We start from the raw sequence: 15,576 nt of genomic DNA, 5'->3' as shown, positions 1-15,576 counted from the left end.
ACATACTGCGCTCCCCATCCCACATCCCAAAACCCCAGCTTTTGTGGATTCCTCAGCGTGAGCTACCACCTTTGCCAGCTCTCGGGGGGCAATTCCACAAATACAAGGTCCGCTTGTACAAAGTGCTGTGTGACGCCTGAGAAACGTGCACCTTTGAGTTCTGTTGAATTACATCGAGTCTGAAGGATGGGACACAGAACTCGGAGAGAGCCGCGATAAAAGCCTGCTTCGCATTAAAATTTTATGGAAGTGACTCTCCTCTCTAGTGGGGTACACACTGACAGGGAGTATCATCGTCCGAAACACCTTTTTATCAGGCACTGCTGAACGCGGGTACCTGTTTGTAGCTGTGGGCAACTCCAGCTATCCCAGCTCGCTGGAGCACTCTTTCCGCATGGCAGAGAGATGCGAATCAAAGGTGAAAACCAGCCAAAGGGCGGGTTTGTTTCAGTCCCTGGAACTTCCTTTCCAGACCTAAAGCAGCTGCAGGACGCGGTGTCCGAGATGAAGGCGGACTGCCCCGATCGACGCGCTCGGCCCTCGGCGGGGTGCCCTGCTCGGCGGTGCGACGCGCGGCCGCGCCTACCGGAAGCGGCGATGGCGGCGATGGCGGCGGAGCAGCGGTACCCGCGGGGCTCCATCGAGGATGACTTCAACTACGGGAACAGCGTGGCCGCAGCCAGCCTCCACATCCGCATGGGTACGGGCTGCGCATGACCCCCGCCACAGCCACCGCTGCCCCCCCGGCTGAGCAGTCGAGGAGTGCCGCGCCCGCCCTCCCAGCAAGTGCCTCTGGTTACCCCATCGCCTCTGGCCTTGGGCTGAAGGGAGGTTCTGCGCGGTGTTTTAACCTGGGTACAGGTTGTGAGTGCGGAGCTAGGGCGTTACTTAGTCCAGGTTAAGCATCACGGGTGAGGGACTGCGGCTGGCGAAAGGTTTTGTCATCTAAGCGTGAAGGGGGTAGATCTTCTCATGAGAAGGGGTTAACCCGCTGTAGATTCAGACATGACTTTGCCCAGAGTGACGGATTTTGAAGCCCAGACATAATACGTGAGGTGCATTGAACCTGGAAAGATGCACGTCCCTGGAGGTGTTTAGGGAAAGACTGGACGTTGCACTTGGTGCCACGGTCTGTTGGACACGGTGGTGTTCGGTCATAGGTTGGACTCGATGATCTCAGAGGTTTTTTCCAACCTGATTGATTCTGTGACTCATACATGCTAGAATCAGTGTCTGTAGTTATGGAAGTTTAGCCATGAGACTGAAGGACTTGGATTTCTTCTGTGAGGTGATAAAATATTGTCTCTTCTGCTGAAGCACCTGGCATACCTTGAGGTCATATTAACGCCCATGAAATACTGCTCTACTCTTCATGTGCAGGTCTCAAATGCATTGAATAATCTCAGAATGTGTCTAATCATTAATCTTTACTGAAATAGTTACAGTGTTAGCGAAAGCATTTTGGAATAAAAACAGCTGCATGTTGTGAAATTTTTTATCAGATATTTCTAATCATCAGGAAACCTTTTCCTATAAAAATACAATTTTTCCTTGTTTGAAAAATTAAGGGGGCAATAGGAGATATGAAAGAGATAATGCCATTAGTAAAATTGCTGATGCATCTAGTAATGGGGGGAGAAAGCTGTGCTAGCTAGGAGGCTACTTCTAGGTTTGTTCAGTTTATCACAATCAAGTAGGTCCCAGTCTGTCATGGCTTACAAGTGTATTTAACTTCCTGCTGCAAGCAGGTAATTCAGCTCCTCGTAGTATGCGCTCTTAAACTTGTTTAGGCTGTGCTATCAATGACTGAATTGTTTCTCCCTGTAAGCTTATTCTTCTTTTCACAGCATTTTGCCCAATGGATTTGATCTCCTTGCATTCCCAACGAGAATCTCTGTATGATATATCTGTATGTCCTGAACTACTCTCCGCTTTCCATAATTCTAGAATTAAGAACCTGTTAGCTTAGTTCTGGGATTCTTTTATTTTTTCCTGCAATCTGTGTCTGTAGATACCCATTCAGTACAGTGCAAGTCACAAATGATGATAAACAATATTTAACACGGCAGAAGGGCAAACAAATAGATATTACTGTAAAAAGTTTTCCTTTTTAAACTTTATGGCAGTTTCTGCCCTCCACAGAACTTCCAAGTTAATCTTCCAGCATTTAGATCCATTATATACCAGTAACATGATGGAGAAGGTATGCTGTTAGTGTAGTGAGACATAGGTGTACATAGGTTTTTAAATATATCCAAAGTAAATTCCTTGCAAATGTTTTTTTATATTCCTTTTTATTATTTTGTTATTGGTTAATTAATGTGATAATAAAAATGTAATAAATGTAATGTAAAAATTGTGTCAATTTTTTTAAGGAAAAATGGCTTTTTACAACACTGTTCTGTGCTTTTTCACTATGACTTTCTAATGGTTCCTTATGAAAATGAAAACTTGTATCTGATTTACTGTTGAACTTTCTAAGTGTAACTCAAAAGTGATTTCATTTTTATTTTCCTTATTCTAGCTTTTCTACGGAAAGTCTACAGCATTCTTTCCATTCAAGTTCTATTGACCACAGTCACATCTGCAATTTTTCTGTATTCTGCTGGAGTGCAGGCATTTGTCCATGAAAGGTAAATACTAAAATGAAATGGAGATGTTTAGCATGTGTTAAGTATAGTTTATGTAGTTTATGTTGCTCTGGAACACTTCAGTCTTCCTAATAATTTTTATACCCCGTGTTTTAATTCTGTAATAGAAATGCTGTAACTTGATTAGGAAATAATCTTTCTTCTCTGACATTTTTGTCTTTGGTTTATTATGGAAATTTCATTATAGTGAAAGTTTATTTTAATCAATGCTTTATTAATAGTGCTTATTTTAGTATTTAAGCTATGCAAACTTATGCATGAGTTGCAGAACATCCCAGTTACTGACATTTCTTGTTTTATGGTCTAAGTACTTTCAGAATCTCTTTGGAATGCTGTTGCTTATAGATACCTGTCCCAAAAAGCAGAATCATATCTTGTTCCTCTTCCTCCCTCCCCCCATCTTTTGGTTTTTTTCAGGAGTGGTGTTGGTTGGTTGTTTCCCTGAAAACTAGTCTGCTAAAATTCCCGAGGACTTGCTTCATTTTGCATCTCAAATTTTCATGATAAAAAAACAAGTCTCAATATCCAAACTGTGGTGAACAGGCCAGGGAAAGGAACAGCTGGGAAAGGAGTCCAGTTTCTGTTTTCCTCCAAGTGCTTTTGCAGACTTGGCTTTTACTTTCACTTCAAAGCCCAAATAAAAAAGGAGGCTCAAACACTATATGAAAATTTCAGTTTCTGTATAAGCTATAGTACATGCAACAGATGTTGTAAAACTACAGTTTTCTACTTAAATCTGATAATTTAAAATTGACCTTCTCACTTAGAACTGTTGTGATTTTTTTCTTTGATGTTGGTCCATTTTTTTCTTGGAGGTCTGCCTGAATGATCTAATGATACTTTCCGGTCAGTACTGATTTTCCTTGGTGCAGTTAGTGCCTGTGTTTGTTGCAGTCAGGTGCTTATGAAAAACACTTCTCTGAATGTGGAGCTCATAATAGGCAAAATATAGCATATACTTTAATACTTTTAGTTTCATACAGATGGATTTTCTTCTTTATATGGGTTCATTTCCAGGTGATTGATTCCTGCGTAGTCCTTAGCTTCAGTATGAAAAAGATGTCATTTTTTGTGACTATTTTTAACTGATTATCTGTAATGATATGTTTTAGAACAGCTTTATTATAGACTTTCATTACATTTATTTTGGATATCTGTGTCTAGGTGATCGCTTAAAACCTTGGGTTTATATAAACTGTTTTTTAGTCTTCCAAATATTTGAGTTTAATTTTGACTACTTTTTTTTTTGTTGTTTGGAACTTTACAGGCCTGCCTTGCTTTTGATATCTGGGTTTGGATCTTTGGCTATAATTGTGGCACTAACCCTCTACAGACACCAGCACCCTCTTAATTTATACCTGCTGTTTGTATTTGTAAGTATTTATAAATTCAATTTTAATAGTCCCTAGAATATTTTGCATTGTGATGAACTCCTTGAAACTAGTGGTAGGTAATTTGTTTTTCTTGTATTCCTTGAAAGATATCCTATGTGCTTATGAAGATCTGATTTTGTCCACAGGTTGTTCCTGGATAGGCTCTAGGTCAGGTTTCTTGATGTGTGTAGAAATCTGTGTATCTGCTCTTGTTGTTCTGTTGATGTCAGGCATTTGTCTATGAAACTGCTCAGTAGGAAAGGAGGAGGCATTCCTGTTACCTTATTTGCTTAATGGATAGCCTCCAGCAGAGGCCTAAAGCAGCCTTATGTTTTTATTTCTTCAGTTGTTGTCTTTTTGATGCTAAATTCTGAGCATGTTTCCAGCACAGGCAGGTGAGTCAGAGCTGTCCTTAAATTTCAGTCTCCTGCCTGATGTTGTGAGCTTTTAGATATGGGCTAATGATTGCTCTTGGATATTTTGGATAATGTAGAAGTCAATCTTCTGAAGAGTCACAGTAGCTCAATTAGAATTTGATGCTTTAGAAGTTGCCTAAATTGTATTTGTGTAAAACGGAAAGACAGCTTTGCTGTATAAGTAATAGATTGCTTAAATGGTGACACAGTTATATGCTTCCTGACTTTTGAACTCTTGCAGGTGAATAAAATGTTTAAAAACTTTTAACAAGTGAAGCTGTAACAAGGAGTGATGTAACAGTTTGGCCAAATGTGGTGTGGGAGTTTGTAAAATAACAGTTTAAGTATTACATTATATAGGAATGGAAGAATTCAAATGTCTGTGTGATAAATTGGTTTAAACAAAATATGGATTAAATGTTCTGTTATTTCTGAGCCCTTGGTTCATGACATAGAGAGTTTTCTCATGTTCTATTATGTTGAAACTCAATTTGAAATTATCATTTAGAAAAACTCAGAGTCCATACTAGCCTTCATCCCAGACATTCAAAATGTGTTTTAAAATTAGCTGTTTCAAAACAAGGATTAGTGGGAAAAGGAAGCTGATGCAGACACTTTATGTTACTGTTAGACAGCTGTCTAACAGGATATTAAGAGTGTATTAATTGTATAGCTTCTTGAATAGTTTGTAAGAAATGTAATAAGAATGCTGTGTGTTTTAAGTAGAAAATGTAAATGGCATTTTTCTATAGGGGCGGTCTCTCACTCATTTTCAGTCTGTACGTAAACAAGTAACACAAGTTACTTTTTATGAAACACAAGTTCCACACAGTAAGACAGTGTGATTGCCATTTTCTTGTTGAAAACTAAATATATTTTCATATACAGAGATTTAACAGGAGACCTAATGTACTGTGCTGGGATTATGTAGCAGAATGGGACTCACTGCATGTGAAGTCTACAAGTGTTTTGTGGTCTGTTTTTTTTAATCCATGTAATTTTTTGATTTTGCTTTTTGTAGACGCTGCTGGAAGCACTGACAGTTGCCATTACAGGTAAATGGTAGCCATCCTATTGTCTGATTCCGTAAAGAATTTGGAAAAGGAATACAGTCTGTTGTATGAATTGCCATTAGAGTTTTTTAGATGTGACTAAAATGATCATGAATCCTGTTTGAAAATTTTAGTGACAGTGATATGAGTTTAGCAAAAAATCAGGGAATCAAGGGAGAAAACTGGATTCTGATCAAGAACTGAAACTGTACAAGCCTGAAGTGAGAAATGAATTGTGCCATGAATTCTTTCAGTATAGCTATCAATGTTCTTTCCTATAAGGCAGCTGTTAGCAGAGCTGATCTGAAGTTGAAATATCCCTATCTTTCCCCTCAGTTTCCTCAAAGGGAATTTGAGTTTGGAGAGTTCTGTACTTCATGGTTAGGGTTGTGAAATGGAGTGGTGTGTGGACAAATCGTGGCATCACTTTGCATTATAGTTTCCAGCATAAGCTGAAACGTCTTCATCGTGGCTTATGACCTGCAAAAAAAAGTCATTTGGGGAAAAGAAAGATTAAGGAGGAAGGAGGGAAAAAAAAGGTTCCACTCATTTCTGTAACCTTTCCCCTTCTATCCCCTGATCAAAACTTTGGAGAGTTTTGAGCCTTTGGAGAGAATTTTGTTTTTTACCCTTGCTTCAATATCATGAAAAATTCAGATAGCTTTTCACTTAAGATCTCACTTACCTATGCTTAAAATATTTTTGTTTTGGCAGTGTTTTTTAATTGTGAGTAGGGAAGACCTGTTATTTCCATATAAGAAGCTACAGTTATCAAGAAACTGTCAAACTCAGTGCAAGGCCCCTGAATCCTATGATCATGAATTCGTAGTGCAAAGACAAGTTCAGCTATAGTTTACTTTTTTTTGTTCACAGTTAAGATTTTTTTTCCTGTCTGTGAAAGTTTAAACTTCTGTTTCCTCAAAAGGTAACGTAGCAAATACATGGTGTAGTGTTCTTTAATTGACAGATTACTTTTTCTGTTTATAGTTAGTTTCTACGATGTCTCCATCGTCTTGCAAGCCTTTATTCTTACTACCGCTGTATTTCTTGGGTTGACTGCATATACTTTGCAGTCAAAGAGAGACTTCAGCAAGTTTGGAGCAGGGTATGTTGTCATATTGATGATTTTCAGAAAATTATTTTCTGTTAAGGTTGTTTTTTCTTTCTTAAAGCAAGCTTTGCAGCTGTAATAAGGAATACAGGTCAAAAGAACTTGCTTCAAGGGAATGGTGAGGGTTTTATTTATCTTAAATTATTAATTTTACACAGTTCTGCTTTTCTGGTAAATTTTTTTCTGTGATTATAATTCTTAAAACCACTAGAAAACTAGTTTATCTGGAGTTTTCACTGAGACAGAAGGCAGCTGTTTCAAATATTTTTAAAAAAATTAAAGTTAGAAAGTAACTTCTGACAACTTTATAAAACTTACTTCTGACACCAATGAACAGTTAGCATCTAAGAAGAGGTTTTGTAAGAAGGGAGGATATTTTAAGTTTAAAAGAAAGTATATTGTTGCTCACAATTTATAATTTTTTTTCAGACTCTTTGCTTGTTTGTGGATTTTAATCCTCTCAGGTTTATTGAGGGTAAGATACCTTGTGTTCATGGTTACAAGATATTCATAGAATCACAGAATGATTTGGATTGGAAGGGACCTTAAAGATCATCTTGTTCCAACTCCACTTGCCATGGGCAGGGACACCTTCCACTAGACCAGGTTGCTCAGAGCCTGAGCTTTTACTAACTTCTGGTAGAACAAAAAGGTTTTGGACAGCTCAATGTAACTTAAAGAAAATGCCTAACCAGATTCATGACTATTCCAGATCGCACTGGTGATTTTTTAACAAGTCATTTCCAATTTGGATTTTTGTTGGGTGCTGTTCTTGCCCAATATTAAAGGGGTATTCGTGTTGATTGACAAAATTTGTCAGTCGAGATCCACTACTTGATTGAGAGAATGGGAAGGAGATCATTTGGGTTTTAACTGTATTTTGTTTTTCTAATTGTTGTTAATACTCTGCAGACCAGAGTTTCCTCCCTCTTAGATGTGGAGGCACTTTTACTCAGTTAAAGAGACAGTGACTGGGGAATACATGGAATAAGGACATTGAAATGCCATCATAATACCGTGTTTGTGTGTACATAACAGTAGGAAGACCGTGTTTTAAGTGTGGCATATCATTATGCATAGTTTGAATATTGAAAAGAAAATTAAATTTACAATTTTTTTTTCATATTTTGTCTACCTCCAGCTGTTTTTCTATAGTGAGACAATAGAGTTGGTGTTTGCTGCTGCTGGAGCTCTTCTGTTCTGTGGATTTATTATTTATGACACTCATTTGCTGATGCACAAATTGTCCCCTGAAGAGTACATACTGGCTGCAATCAATCTCTACTTGGACATCATCAATCTGTTCTTACACCTGCTGCGTTTACTGGAAACATTTAATAAAAAATAGCCAAAAGTGGTGTGGTTTGACTATAGCACAATTTGGATGATCTGCAAACTCAGTTCTGTCTTCTAGAGACTGAATCTATATTATTTTTTCATTCCATGAATACTAATCCGTCCTTAGGGGGGAAAAACGTCTTTTTATGTAGCTACAGTTCTTCTCTAGACCATATATTTTATGCAGTTAACATGCTGTCATCATTACGGTCACTTTTTTAATCTCTTAATTTGCACTTGACATAATTAATGATGAAAAAGTTTGCCAACTTCTTATTGCTCCAGAGTAAGCTTCCCTGCTGTTCTGTAGCTGCTGGAAATGTTTCCTTTGGGATTGATCATAAGTGTATGTATCACATAAGGGTAGGCTGAGCTTACCATTGTGCTAAGCTAAATTTTACTAAGCTAAATTTTTTTCTAGTTTTTGTTTTTGTTATTTGTGTTGTTTAGTTTTTGTTATCTGTCCCTGACAGATAATCTGTTATTGTTAAGGGCTGTCACTATGGAGCTGTGAGGGTGTTAAAACCAGTAAAGGGAATGTTCTTCATTTTAGTATTATTTATGGCCTATCTTTCAGTGTCCTGAAAAATCATTTGGAGATAGATTCTGGGATTTTATCAACTTCCGTGTGTTAAGGTTAATTGTGTCAATAAAAATTGGAAAGCCTTTTGTCTGTTCTTGCTGCCAAGACTGGAGAACTTCAGGGTGCCGAGAATGAACTTTGCAGAGCCTTGCTGGCCGGGGAGAAGTGCCGTGACTGTCTCTACTTCCCAAACTGTGGAGATCCTGGAAGGGCAGGCAGGGTAAAAACAATTTTGAAAGGCTTTCTACTTCCTATGCAGTGTTGTTACTGCTGTCCTGGCCTGTCAGTGAGACTTAGTGACAAGGCAACGCAGTAATTGGGAAATCATCCATGTCCTGCCACAAGCTGTGACAAGGTGTGTTTTCCATGCTGGAACTGGACTGATGCTATTGAAGTGAAACTGCGGATTGGTTTGAGCAACTGTGATGCTTTCTCTCTACTGCCTCTTTTAGAAATGCGTTTTAGTAGCGAAGAATAAAAGCTCGCTTTTTTCCCTGTGATGAAGCACGTGTTTATTTGTTCATCCATCCCCACGCCCTCGACACGCCCCGGTGATTGGATAAGATCCCGCAGCGCAGCCGTCGCGGGGCGCGATGGGGGCACTGCGCGCTCGCTCGGAGAGTTACGGTAGGGCCCCCTGCCCCGGCCGGCCGGAGGTCGGGGCCGCGCCCAGGGGCGGGCCTGGCACGTCATCCTGCGCATGCGCGCGGGCGGCGCGGCCTGAGGCGAGTGCTGGCGGCGGCCTCGTGCGCGGCCAGGTGAGCGGGGAAGGGGCGGTGACCGTGTGTGCGTGCGGCTCCGCGCGCTCACCGCGCCCGCTCCCCTCCGCGCAGGACATGGCCAAGAGCCTCAGGAGCAAATGGAGGAGGAAGATGCGGGCGGAGAAGAGGAAGAAGAACGCGCCCAAGGAGCTGGAGAGGCTAAAGAAGATCCTGGGAGCCAACGCGGATGTTGTTATGGAGGAGATCAAGGAGGTGGCAACCGTGCTGCCTCCCAAGAAAGTACTGGAACAGAGGGGTGAGTTGGGCTCTGGGTGGTTTTTCCTGAAGTCACCCAGGTGCAGGAACGTCCTGCAGTGTTGTTTACTGTTCCTGTGACTTACGCTGAGAATAGTGAGTTGGAAAACTTTTATCTTTTAAAGCTAAAAGATGCTGTTAAAGCACTGAATCTGGTCATTTCGCAACGTTGGCATCCATATTGCATCCGGTCACTTGTGGAACAAGGTTATTAACATTTGATTTTTAGTATGTAAATTATGTAATGTATTTTATGGAGATGTACTGTGTAGTACCTTATAGAAAGACATCTCTGAAAACATCAGGTGAATGAAGATTCATCGCTTAGCAATTGTTCCAATCACAGCATTATGTTTACTGCTAAACAAGAGGTAGGATATAATTTCCACCCTAATTTAAGAAGGGCACTAAACATATAAACTAAATCTAAAGTAATTTCATAGAATTTTTTATCAAGAATATAGTGGTGTTTAGCTATTTAAATGTACTGTCTCAAGGTAGGGGAAGTACGGAGCCAGTTTCGGTTTACTAATTAATGATGCATTGCACGTGGTGCAGGGATGGGTGGTATAACGCCATCTTCCTCTTTCTGCCTTAAATAGGAAGTAATCAGTAAAGAAAGTGGGCAGTTACCCAGGAAGTGGAAACAAGGATTTTAAATAGCTGCATACTGGACAGGAGTCAGAAAGACGCTTTCTCTTGCAAAAGCTGAAGTCCAAACTAAATCGTAGTCCTTTTTACTTCTCTAGTTTATGGCAATTAAGATGTTCTGATGTTGAAAATGGAAAGAGAATGCTATATAAAAACACCTTCCCAGTTAAGGATAGCTTAAATTATAATATGAATTTTTATCCATGGTTCCGATTTGTCCTATAAACCAGGTAAAAGTTGTTTTTTAAATGTTGTCAGTCTTCTGATGCTGAATCTGGAGGAAAAATCATTGCCTTAAACCTGCTTTCTGAAGCAAATGCATGACTGTCTGTCATTCCTACACCTCCTTCCAGCTCTGCTGGCAACTTCTCTACAAGTGGCCATTGTCACTTGGCTTTTGCAAGAGATAACAGCCTCAGGAATACCCAAGAATATATGTCTTTCACAAACAACTACGAGTTTTGTGAAAATAACAGTGTCTTCTGTGAAAGGACTTTTCAGCAGTAAGTGTGGACACAAGGGAGTTTGCATCACCAAGTGTTACAAGGATTGAAGTATATAAAAACTTTATCTAGAATATGTACTTTCCATAGACAGGTAAATAATTTTCCAGCCCAAGAAAGTATGTAAGTATATATTAGGGACATTTTACTGTGTTACTCTAAAGTATTTTTCACAGCACCCTGTGAATTTCTTTTTTAATTTTTTTCTCAGTTTTTGTTGCTAGGAAAAAAATAATGGAGGGTCTGGTTAGCCTTTGGTCAGTAGTGGTTTTGTAGCTGTTTTTAAAACTTTGTGGGGAGGTACATATTTTTCAAGATAGTCGTATCTATTGAGTCGCTTCAATAACTGACCTTTATAGTTTTTTTTCTTGGTCCTTCTCTCTGTCTTTAACCCCTTTGATAGATTTTCTTTGTGTCCCTGGACAGCTTCTGCTTAGTGAGTTTCTTCCTGTTACTGATTCCTACAGCATCCTTAAGGTTGCAGAATACAATGAAAACATTATACTGTGTGAACAACTGATATTTTTTGTCCAAGAGTATTCATTTAGTTTATGTTGCAGCAGACATTTATCGTGAATGTGCTTTTAATCTGTGTAACAGATTAACCTGTCATGTGATAGGACAGGAATTTGAGAAGAAGCTTATGTATCTGCTGCTGGGTTTTTGTTGTTGTATTATTGGAGGCTGTATCTCCTCTGTCATTTGGAAGACCACGCTGTTAAGAAGGCCTCGTGTTTCTCTGATACCCTGAAAGGTTTCTGGAGCTGGAACGTTTTTGCTGCCTGTCCCATGCTGGATCAGCCTTTGGTTCTGCAACTAGGCAGTAGGGCCCTGGGGTGATTCTCTGCAGACTACAAGTATTTGTATCCCAACTCAGGGCTCCCTAAGCACATCTGTAGTGCATTCCTGTAGACTATCAGCAATGCTTCAACCATAGAAGCAGCACGTTAGCATTTTCCTCATGAGCTTTATCTCCTAACAACAGGCACAATGTGATAAAGCTTTGAGTTGCGTACAGATGGTTTGGAAACAAGGTTGAAATGAAATTACAGAGCACAGTTCCAACCAGTACTTAGCAAGGTGTTCCTCTTGCAGCCTTGTTGTTTCACCAAGGCACGATGTTCATGGGGTGTTAGCTGGCTAGGGATGCTGTTTTTGAGAGTGAGCAGGTTATGGGCGGTCTTCCTGATCCTAGAGATTAAGCCTCTCTTTCTGCCTGTAAATGTGTTAGACTTGATGTCATACTTGCTCCTTGAGGCAAGTGTGGCATTCCTGGCTCATTGTTTGTATACCGTTGTTGTCTCTCTTTATTGTTCTCTTTACCTGTCTTCATCTTCCACTCAGATTAATTTAATTTTTTAGAACAGATCTTAAACATTACATCATAAAAAGTGTGTGATTGTGCATATGTTTCAGTAATCCCATGGCTTCCTGTATGGTTGTGTGTCTCTGTGGTGGAGACCACACACAATATTTTTAGATACAGTATTGGAACAGATGGCAGACTAAAGAATAAGATGCTTTGCCCAGACAAGGGCCTTTAGGGAAAATTCTGCACATTTACTATCAACTGTTGAAGTTCCTGGGCTGTGGTTGCATTGATTGGGAAAGTGCTTTCTGTATATAAACCCTTCAGCTTTCTATGTACAAATACTGGGGATATTTTGGGGAATCTAATAACAAAAGAACATCTATGAAGCTGATTCAGGTATTTTTCTCACTGTATATACCCTTCATTTTCAGATGACTGCAAAATGGACCTGGATAATAAACGGAACAAAAAAACTCTTCTAGACCAGCATGGACAGTACCCGATATGGATGAATTCCAGGCAAAGAAAGAAGCTTAAGGCACAGCGTGTTAAAGGGAAAAAAAAATCAAAGTTGACCAAAGGCCTTGTCTGGTAAAACCAGTTTTGTAAGATTGTGAATATTTTACTCAACAAAATAAATTTCCCACATATTTTGTGCTTGGTCACTGAGTATAATTTATTGTGTTGAATGGAATTTGAAGAGACTATTGTGCCAGCAGATGATGAAACAAGGATCAACTTGGTGTCTCCTTAACTTAAAAAGCAAGCTGAGTGCCTTTGAGTAGACTAATTGTCTCTGGTTATCTGTTTTCTTGAGGGGGGGAGGGTCTTCATCTTTTATACTGTGAACACCGAAAACACTAAAGGAAACCCTAAAAATAATTAAACCATATGTTTTGTGTACTGTGGTCTTTGTCAGTGTAACTTCCCTTTTAGTAAATATAACCAAAGGATTCTGTAAGCTTGCTGTATCCTTAAATCCTTCTGTAAAATTAATTCTGTTGCACTGATTCATTTTGCTTTTAACATCTGGTAATTAGTGAAAATGGACTTTGCACATAACCTCAAAAATTTTATGTGCTGAAATCAACACCAAGCCTTCATGACACTTCTGCAAGTGAAAAGAGTGTCAATCTGACTTTAATTCACAAAGAGAACTGTTGCTGTCTGCAACAGAAATATTATAGGACCTAAATAATTGAAAGTAAGACTGATTCTTTTATTATTAAAATTAGAGAACACATATGCACAGAATGGAAATAAAACAGTTTTGTTTAACATCTTTTCCAAGTTTTAGTAAAGTAAACAAGAATTTTCATTTTCATATGTACTTTCAGTAGCCTTTTATGCCTCTTAAAATGGTACTCATCTATCATGCGTTATGATGTGTGCATAGGTTAAAATCTTGCATGATTGCACATCAATGATTAGCTACAGTTAGATGTATATTACTTGGCAATAACATGTGATGACAGATGGAAGAGTTTGTTGCCCTGAGAGCTTGTGTTTTTAAAATATCTCTCATTTCAAGGATGGAAATAATTATAGTACTGGTCCTGCAGTGTGTTGCCTTTTCAAGTACCAGTCATCAATACAGGGCATAACCTTTGTCCAGCTTTCTCCAAGATGGGATCCACATTGTGTAATTGCCCACAAATTGTGATATGTGTCTGTTGTGATAACTGGGGCATAAGAAAGGAAATCTGTTCTTTTCAAAGTAATTACACTAGGTCGTAGTGTGCTAAAATCAAATAAGAAGAACTCAATGTGAGAGAACATTTAGTTTTTCTGGAAAAATACAGTGTGTTTATTGTTATTCTTACTGTTATGGGAAAAGTACTCTGTTGCTCAGGTAAAGAGCTACACGGGTGTTGGAGGAAATACCAGTGCATCTTCTGTTTTCACATACATTGACAGTTAATGAGACTTGATAAGATGTATAGATCACATATTACCAAATTACATGCCAATAATATCCTTATACTTTAAAAATATTTCCATTAAGTTGGTAATAGCCCTGCTAAAAAACAGCTACTGCTCTCAATTTTTTATTAGATAAATGGGTCTAGATTTTGATATCAAACTTATCTAAATGTTAGCATTTAGATTAGGACTACTTTAAAATTGATTCATGCAGAGGAAAGTGTTCATGGATGCGTTTAACCAAGAATGGAATGGAACGAAAAGTCAGGTTTTATTTCTTTACTATTTTAATGATGTAGGCTTTATTTTGCTTAGTACATGTTGTGGGGAAACGTGGAGGGGAGCTTCTTGGGTTTAAATGTGAAAAAAAAATGTTTGTTTTTTTTCTGTACAGTAAGCACAGTGCTATTTTTAACATGCTTGTTTGTAAATCAGATAACTTTCAAGCAGCTGCCAGTGGGAAAGTAGGCTGATTTTCCTGAGGGGAGATAATCAAACTGGCAAAATACTCCTGTTTAAAGGTCTAGCTTCAGAGTCAGTTTATTTTCAGTCTTTAGGTGCACAGCCATACTCTGCCTCATTCATCGCTGCACTTGCCATAACCTCTCCTCACTCTTGAGTTCTGCCTCTGCTCCTTCCTCCTTAAGAGAATATGATTTTCACAACTAAATAGTCTATTTGTGCTTTTATGACCTAGCCCTGATCTTTGTTTTACAGATTTATTAATCTCTTGCTTTTGTCACCAGATAAAAATTTGAATCACAAGTGAGACACGGCAGATGCTGCACTGATCTTTTATTTAGCAGTTCCTTCCTTCCTGAAATAGTACTGGCTGTGTGAGGTATTTCCTTCAATGGTGTCCAGGAAAAAGTCAAACGTTCACTTAAACTACAGTTATTTTAAGACATCCTGTTTGATTTTGAGGTGAAATGGAGGATAAGGAAGGAGTAAACCCCAGTCTTTAGTGGAAGGTAGCTCTTAGTCAATTACCAGTGTATTGTGTACAATGTCACAACTCACTTGGGTGGGGCAGAGCTCTCTATGCGTCACCAAAGATTTTTGAGAGCCTGGTTGGGTCGGATCTGTAATCCAGGTTAAAAGCTCTTGTAGACAGAGAGCAGGAACCTCGCTAAATATGCGGCACAAATGTAACCTCATGGTTACAGCAGGGAAGTTCTACGTTCTGGGGATTTGAACATATACATGGGTGCTGTAAGTTTGTATTTGTAATTTGCTTTAGATCTGCTTTGAGCAACTCTGTTTTTTAAATGAAAATACAAAACTTGTAGTTGCCATTGAATAATTGATTCATACTGCTGAATCTAAACCACATTTCTGTTTGAGTTGATGGAAAAAATAATTCATGTTTCTTTACAATAGAAAATTACTTTAAACATACTTGATTTTGGCTGAAAAACATATTTTAAAAGTCCTTAGAGGGATTTTCAAAGTAGTAATTGATCTTCTAAACAGCATTCTAATAATATCATATTTCATTGGTCTTTGTCAAAAAAAATTTCTTTAGGTTGTGATTGAGTGAGAAAAGGTTGCAGTAGATTAAAGAAACTGATGGAAATCTAACTATAACTTAAATGGCACTGTCAGAGTTGTGGTTTGGTTCGTTTTTTTTTAAATTCTGTAGTTGTG

The 15,576-nt window shown here is 38.8% G+C and overlaps 2 protein-coding genes across 2 annotated transcripts; both read left to right on the top strand.

The window, feature by feature from the left end:
• Window positions 1-579: 579 nt before the first annotated feature.
• On the top strand, window positions 580-8,610 carry TMBIM4 (transmembrane BAX inhibitor motif containing 4). The gene is made up of 7 exons (XM_027680045.1): window positions 580-700; window positions 2,525-2,633; window positions 3,919-4,024; window positions 5,462-5,495; window positions 6,480-6,597; window positions 7,033-7,078; window positions 7,745-8,610. Exons 1-7 carry the CDS (start codon window positions 598-600, stop codon window positions 7,949-7,951), a joined length of 723 nt encoding a protein of 240 aa, XP_027535846.1. The 5' UTR covers window positions 580-597; the 3' UTR covers window positions 7,952-8,610.
• Window positions 8,611-9,221: 611 nt separating this feature from the next.
• LLPH (LLP homolog, long-term synaptic facilitation factor) lies at window positions 9,222-15,324 on the top strand. Its single transcript, XM_027679780.1, has 3 exons — window positions 9,222-9,282; window positions 9,358-9,541; window positions 12,438-15,324. Exons 2-3 carry the CDS (start codon window positions 9,361-9,363, stop codon window positions 12,599-12,601), a joined length of 345 nt encoding a protein of 114 aa, XP_027535581.1. The 5' UTR covers window positions 9,222-9,282; window positions 9,358-9,360; the 3' UTR covers window positions 12,602-15,324.
• Window positions 15,325-15,576: the final 252 nt, after the last annotated feature.

The sequence above is a fragment of the Neopelma chrysocephalum genome, unplaced genomic scaffold (assembly GCF_003984885.1).
Source record: "Neopelma chrysocephalum unplaced genomic scaffold, ASM398488v2 Primary Assembly neopelma1_59, whole genome shotgun sequence".
Lineage (NCBI taxonomy): Eukaryota > Metazoa > Chordata > Aves > Passeriformes > Pipridae > Neopelma > Neopelma chrysocephalum.
This window is presented reverse-complemented; position numbering and strand designations above follow the sequence as displayed.